Genomic DNA, 7463 nt, shown 5'->3' with positions numbered 1-7463 from the left:
TTTGCTACTTCAGGAAATCTCTGATTTAGTGAAAGGGAAGGGTTTCTCTGTGGATTCAGAGGACAACTCTAAACAAAAATGTTCCAGTAAAAAAAAAAAAAAAATTAAAGTCCCATGGTAAAACAACGACAATACCCATTTGGTTTTGTCTTGCTGGTGATTTCCACTCCTCTGTTCTTCTGTATCCCCAAAGTATTTGAAATGTCAATTTTTGTGATTTTGGTTGCATTGTTACACTCCCTGCTCTACATGTGGTGCACCATTTATTTCTGTGTTTACTATTTGGTACATATCCTGTGGGCTCAGGGTGGCTTGCTTGCATATTTATTTATTCCATTTATTAAACACCTTATAAAATGAATTATCTAGATGTTGTGTAGTTTATAACAGTTATAAGATGACCATTGCAACAGGGAATGGATGTCAATTTGATATGCTCACCCCTAATCTTCTCTATAGCTGCAACATACAGAGTAGGCTTATAAACAGGTTATTTAATGGAGTCAGAGAATAAAAAGAACAGCACAGAAATCTTCTGGGCATCTGAATTTCTGGCAGTTGTCCCCAAATGTTAGTAGCCTGAGTGATCTTTGAAGGGCTCACAGTCTAAGGCAACCAAGTAGTCTGGGAGATAAAAGAGGCCAAATGAAATGAAAAAAGACATTAGTTTGGATTCAGACTTAGTCATGCTTAAAGTAGAGCCATTGAAATCAATGGAATTTAAGTTGGTCATGACTACCATGTCCATGACTACTGATTTCCATGTGTCTCCTCTGCTCTAAGCATGACTAAGTCTGGTTCCAATCTGTTGTAAACTTAAAATACATTTAAAAAAATATGGGGGGCACCCATATCACATCATAAATCAGGGTGGGCAGAAGGTAGTTTTGGTAGATCTTTGGTTAATTTGCAGTAGATCAGCAAGGATTTCTCACTCCCAATTGTCAATAATAGCAGCAACAAAGCATCTCCTTGCCCCCTCCCTAAATTATACTGCTGACAGTGGTGGTGGTGACAGTAACCATGAGTGGATTTAAAATAACAAGAACACCCCAAATTCCTGGCCTCAGAATGCTTTTATTTAAATGTATGTGCTTTGCAGCTGACTCTGGTTGGTGGATCTTGGGGTTCTACTTAAAAGAAAAGAAAAGTAGATCCTACAGCCCTGAAGTCTGCCCACTCCTGCCGTAAATAATTTGACCAAAAGAAAAAGCATTATAGGATAATGAACATTGCAGGCAGCCACCTGCTAAATGCCTACTTGTTAAAGAGGTGCTACAAACTTCTGCAAACTATCTAGAGAGTCAGCTATTAGGCAGTATAGAAATGTTAATAATAATAATAATAATAATAATAATAATAATAATAATTTTAAAAGTGAAGTGGCATGGGTGATGGGTAGTTTTGAGCCCTGCCCAGGAAGCAGGTGGGCCTTCGCTCCATGGCCTGGATGCTCCTCCTCTTCAGCACCAACTCTTAATGACAACGATTGGGGAAAGTGAGGCAGGGTGGGGTGTGTTGGGTGGCACTGGGGAGCAGAGCTCCACCACAGGGATGATGGTCCCTTAACGCAATCCATGCACATTGACAGCAACTGCTTCACTAGCTCATAGATTGGGCTGATAACCAGTAACATATTTTGGTCATTCCCATTATTCTTTACAGTCCTTCTGAACTTGTGGTCAAAATGCGATAATAAATTCTACATTCTGATTCTGTGTTCATTCATTGTCATATCATTTCTTGTACAGATTTTAAATCAATTTGCACCGCTTGTTTCCATGGCTTCCACAGTTGTTCAGTGACATTTCACATCAGATTGATTGTAACTCCCATTCTGGATTGCTTTACCCCTTCCTTTTCCCTGAATATTTGTGTTGGAAGTCTCATCTAGCTTGCAATGTGTGGATGAGATGGCATGCCTTTCTCAATCTGGAAATGTCCCATGTAAGATGCAGGAGTAATTCGATTTTCCTTACCAGGATGTATTGTTCACATCTCGTCAATGGTGGATTTCCTCTGCCTTCAAGTTCCCCTTTCATGAGTTTGGCCAGGTCCTTCTGGATCTCTTTGCGGTCTTTTCTAGACCACATATGCTCTTATACACATCTGCTGTGTGTAATCATGCCTCTTCTGCATTTGCCCTTCCTCATTCTTCTGCGCTCTAAATAAAATGGCTGTTTCCTTGCTAGCTTTTGTGCTGCTGAAGCTGTGGTGTGGAAGAAACAAGAAACAAACAAAAGCACATAAGCAAGGATACCTACATTTCTAAAAAGTCTTCTTCTCTACTGTAGATCCCACTTACACTCTTTCAGTTGTTTGTTCTTTCATCTCAGCAGGAATACTAGGAGCTCTTTCCTCTATTCTGAATTAAAGCTGAACATTCAGAAGTGGTGATGACTGTGGGAACTTGTAGGAGTGGCTGGGGAGAAGAAAAAATGAACTGCAAGGAACTAAAGCTGCAATCCTGTGCATCTTTACCTGCAACAAGTCCCATTGAGCACACAGGGACTTGCTTCTCAGTCAGTTTGCAAAGGATTGGGGTATAATGTAGGTCCCAGCCTCCTATTGAAGACCCTCAGATAATGCTTAGCATCAGTGTGGTGTCATGGTTGGAGTGTTGGACTGGGACTTGGGAGATCTGGGTTCTAGTCCCCACCCAGCCATGAAGCTCACTGGGAGACTTTGGGCCAGTCACTGACTCTCAGCCTATCCTACCTCACAGGGTTGTTGTGAGGATAAAATGGAGAGGAGGAGGCCCATGTAACCTGCATTGGGTTCTTTGCAAGAGGAAAAAAGGGGGATACAAATGTAAGAATAAATCATTTTTAAAATGCTCCCAGTTTCAGCCCAGTAGCAAGAACAGAGTGTGCATGCTTCAAGATCAGCTAATACCCACGAGCAATCAATTGTTGCAGGTGTAAGTGGCAAACTCCAGGGACTTCATGTACTCTTCATACTCTGCTTCCCCCTCTTCACCCCCACCCCCGCATAATTTTATGGACTTTGTTCCTGTCACCAAGGTATTCTACCATGTTTCAGCAAGAGATTCTCAAATCACCAAATGGTTGCAATGAACCTCAAACTCTACCCAGGTTTTGTAATATTGCTGATGTGACCACTTATGAGACAAGTCAGAGTCCCCAAATTCTAGAGCTCTTTTTCTTGATACTAGATTGTTTTCCCAGTATACCTGGTTTAGGTAACTTGATGACATCAGGAGCGATGTGTTAAGCAAAGGATCCATCTGCACTGTGATGTATTCCATTAGCTGTGGGCCTAATAGAGGCAATCCACAGGGAACTGATCTTGAGCAAGCTATGTTGAAATGAATTGGACCTACTCTAAAGCATAATGGTGCTCTATTCAGCCACCATGCTTTAAAAAAAATGCATCCTAGGCCATAGAAGCTCCTGCTGAATTTTACCCAGCCTTGCCTTGCAAATCTGGGCACTGATGCCCAGTGCTATGTAATTTCCAGGCATGGTACAACAAAACTGTTGACCAAATTAAATCACTATGGTTATTATATTAACAGGACTGATACAATGAAACTACACTTTCAGGCCATTTTTACAGAAAAAAAGAAAGAAAAGAAACTGTTTATACAAAACACGTATTTTATTCCAGACTAGTCTATCAAGACAATAAGCTCACATCAAAGTAAGTAGGTTGAAGGTGATGGCCGTAATGCCAATAGGAAGCCAACGACCACTCCGCTCTAAGACACAAAGGCTGTTCATCCATACTTCTCCCTTTTCTGATGCTATTTAGAAGAGCCTCATGCTGCACAATCCTTTGCATATTTACTCAGAAGTAAATCCCACTGCATTCAATGGAACTTACTCCCTAGCGTGTGTTTAGGATTGCAGCTTTAATATTAAAGACATGGCCAGCTTGTTATGCAGTAATATTTCAGTCAGTGGCACATTAGCAAAGAGGGGCAATACTCTAGTGTTTATTTGTGCCAGCTATAATTGTACAGTTTCAAATATCAGGGTTTTACAGATTTTTTTTTAAAGCTATAATCATTTAAAAAGGGAAAGAAAACCACCCCCAAAGTATTCACACATAAGTGCATTTGAAAAACATCAGAAACATTGGGCTATATCCAACGTTAGTCCTTTTTAGAACAGATCCATTGGAATGAATGGGACTTCAGTTAGACTAACATTGGATACAACCCATTATTTTCAGAATTATATAACTTCATCTGTTTATAGAACTGGAACATTTTTGGATGGAAAGGTATCTTTAAAAGCTGTCATGCCCTCTATTATATCCCTCTTTAAGCAGAACCAATTATACATTTAAAAAATAGAGTTTTTTTTAATATATAGAAGTCTACTGGTGAGGAATCCAGTACATACTATGATATCAGCATATTAGAATATACTCATTTGGAGCTCTGTATTTTTTTCTAAAATCTTTTCTTAAATCCAGGATAGAAATGGACTCTAGTGTTAAAATCAGCAGTAACTTAACAGAAGGAGCTATCAAATGAAACCACAAACATTTCTTTAATTATTCTCTTCTGTATCTAAGACAATGCCTTTCCTGTTTCATCCATCACCACTAAACTTAAGAATGTATAATGAAATGCTCAGGGTAATGTTACAACTTCAGCATCTTCTTTTAGTAAAGTAATGCTGCGATCATGTGCACACTTATGCAGGAGTAAATCCCACTGAACTCGATAGGTCTTACTTCTGAGTAGACACTTATAAGATTGTACTGGGTCACTGGAATTCTAAGCATACTTACAGTAAGCTCTGTTTCGCTCAGTGGGACTTAATTCTAAGTCGGCATCAGCAAGCTCAGGATTGCATTGCATGGCTACAATCCTATGCATACTTACTTGGGTTTCGGGCCCATCCAAATCAGCAGGACTTACTTCTGACTAAAGATGCATATGATTGGACTGCACACCTCTGGATAGCCATGGGAGTATTGTCTTCAAAGAATGCAGCAACTCTGGCAATTAATGACTATATACGAACTACAATTAAAATGACTAGGGTGATAAGAAGATAGGGTAGCTTCTTAGGGTTGCCATATTCATTGTAAATGACAACACTCACTAGTGGCAGAGATTTGTTACCATTTTGGGTGAAGTGAAACAGAGTTCTAGAGGAGCTTTTCAGCGAAAGTCAAGCACTTTTAAGTCCCATGTTTTCAATGGAAAGTTGAGCATGCGCATGAAAACAATGGGACAAGCAGCCCGATCTTATGCATGTTTACTTCGAAGCAAAGTGCCGCTGTGTTAGTTTGGTGCAGCTCACTTCCTTGAGAGTGTGCACAGGTGTGCAAAGGACTACCTTAATAGCGCTTAACCAAGGTTGATTTTACACCCTTCGTAAAGTGGTGCGTCTTTAGTTGACCGACTTGGGTTGGTTACTGCTTGATTTTATTCACCACAGTTTCGCCTGGCAACGGGGATCCAAAGTTAGTCCTGTGTAGAGCAGACCCATCGAAATGAATGGGGCAATGTCAGTCTAACTCGACTGACATTGGATACAACCAATTAGATGCAACCCAAAGTCTCCCCCTGGCCCCTCCTCCACACACACGCGCGCACGTCGAAACTAGATTCCCCCAGCGATCTCACATCCAGTGGAGGCTGGTGGCTCCGATGTCAGTGGGGCTGTGCATTGCCTCTGGGTTTCCGTCAGAACTAGTCCAAAGGAGCTATCCAAGGTGCCGAACCCATTTTGGCGATAGGATCCAGCACTTTGAAGAGCTCCTTTAGAGTCCTGACCAGTTCTGACTGAAACCCAGAGCAGATTCACCACTCCACTGACATCGGAGGCCCCACCCTCCACTGCCCACATCTGATTTGCAATGAAACGCTAACAGCTGGCAAAGTTGTCCTTGAACGGCCCGAGTCTTTCCTCGGAACCGTCCGCAGGGTCGCCGTCCAGTCCCGACTGGTCGAGAGACCTGGGGCGAACTCGCCGTTCAGTTGTCCGTCGTGCGCACGTGTCCCGCCCTCCCCCTCCTCCAGGTCCGATCGCCACCAGCCGCAGCCCCCCCCCCGGCGCTCCCGCCCCTCCCAGGTCACTTGGAGAACTGCGCCTGCACGGCGGCCAGGCCGAGGCCGGAGGGAACCAAGTGGGGGAGCTTGCAGACGGCGCACGTGCACAGGCTGGCGCCGCCGGGCGGCTGCTCCTCCAGGGCCACCGAGAGGTACTTGCCGGCGGCCGACCGCAGGCTGTCCGGCGGCGGGTGGTGGTGGTGGTGGTGGTGGTGGCTGACGTTCCCCGCCGGCGTCAGGAGCACCGGGCCCGGGCCCGCGGCGAAGAGGGGCAGCCCGGCCAGCAGCAGCCGGGGGCCGCCGGAGCCGCTCATTTCCCCGATGATGCGGCGCAGCTCTTGCAACGAGCTGCCCAGCAAGAGGATGTAATTCCGGGCCAAGAGCAGCGTGGCGATCTTGGAGAGCTTCCGCCCCGGGGAGCTCTGGCAGTGCGCCGCCGAGTAGGGCAGGATCACCTCGCGCAGAGCGTCCATCGCCAGGTTGAGGTCTTGCATCCGCTTCCTCTCGCGGCTGTTGATCTTCCTCCGCAGCTGCTGCTGCTCGCTCTTCGGGTCGCTCGCGGCGGCGGCGGCGGCGGCGGCGGGGTGGCCGCCTGCCGTGATGGCCCCGGCTCTGTGCGGCTGCTCCGGAGCGAACTCCGGCCTGTCGTGCGTCTGCTTGGGAAGCAAGGCGCAGGGGGGCTGCCTGTAGCCCGCCAGCTCGTACAAGGGCTGCTGCTGCTGCCTCAACATCTCGCCGGGCTTTCAGATCAGGCCGAAAACGGCCATGGCACGGAGAAGGGCGGGCAGGCGGGCGGGCGGGCAGCCGGGGTCGGGGTGCGCGGCTTTGCAAGCGGCCAAATGAGGACGGCGACGAGGAGGAAAGTTTAAACGCGCGCGCGCGCACCGAACACAGAAGCCCACTAGCATCACTGTTGCTAAAAGCGCCAGACCGGGGTGGGGGGGGGTGCGAGCGAGCGAGCGAGCGAGCAAGCAAGCGAACGCCCACGCGCTCTCCCGTAATTCGCCGGGAGATGTGAGGAAACGGGTATTCTCTTAGCTGAACCCCTTTAAACCCAGCCCCGCATTCGAGCAAAGGAATGGCAGGCAGCAGCCAATGACGGTGCAAGGCTGGGTCAAGACAGGCGCTCATTGGCTGCCGCGTGACGCGGATGGGAAACGCTGCAATTAGTAAACAAGAAGTTTATTGTCGAGGCTTGCTCTGATTCCGGATCTCCCTGTTCCTGAGCCCCACATTCCACAAGGGCTTCTGTCCTTTGCCTCACCTTTGGGACACACACACACACACACACACACACACTTTTTAAAGAAGTATATTTCTGGCCTTGTCTCTTCCTGCATTTTGACTGCTGGCGGGAATATGAATTCCCGCCAAAAACTAAACTCCTTCTCCTTTCCAGACCACAAAGCAGTGGAGGCTTGAGGCTCCG

General features: G+C 46.3%; 1 protein-coding gene across 1 annotated transcript; it reads right to left on the bottom strand.

Annotated features, from left to right (window-relative positions):
* Positions 1-6057: 6057 nt before the first annotated feature.
* OLIG1 (oligodendrocyte transcription factor 1) lies at positions 6058-6765 on the bottom strand. Its single transcript, XM_084841718.1, has one exon. It carries the CDS (start codon positions 6763-6765, stop codon positions 6058-6060), a length of 708 nt encoding a protein of 235 aa, XP_084697844.1.
* Positions 6766-7463: the final 698 nt, after the last annotated feature.

This window comes from Heloderma suspectum, chromosome 3 (genome assembly GCF_057233095.1).
Source record: "Heloderma suspectum isolate Gila_16-S chromosome 3, 16-S_ref, whole genome shotgun sequence".
Classification (NCBI taxonomy): domain Eukaryota; kingdom Metazoa; phylum Chordata; class Lepidosauria; order Squamata; family Helodermatidae; genus Heloderma; species Heloderma suspectum.
Note: the sequence above shows the minus strand (reverse complement) of the source record. Positions and strands in the feature narration are given on the sequence as shown.

Bases quoted from the DNA above. Each gene is read 5' to 3' on its own strand.
- OLIG1 (XM_084841718.1), bottom strand. From the start codon at position 6,765: ATGTTGAGGCAGCAGCAGCAGCCCTTGTACGAGCTGGCGGGCTACAGG.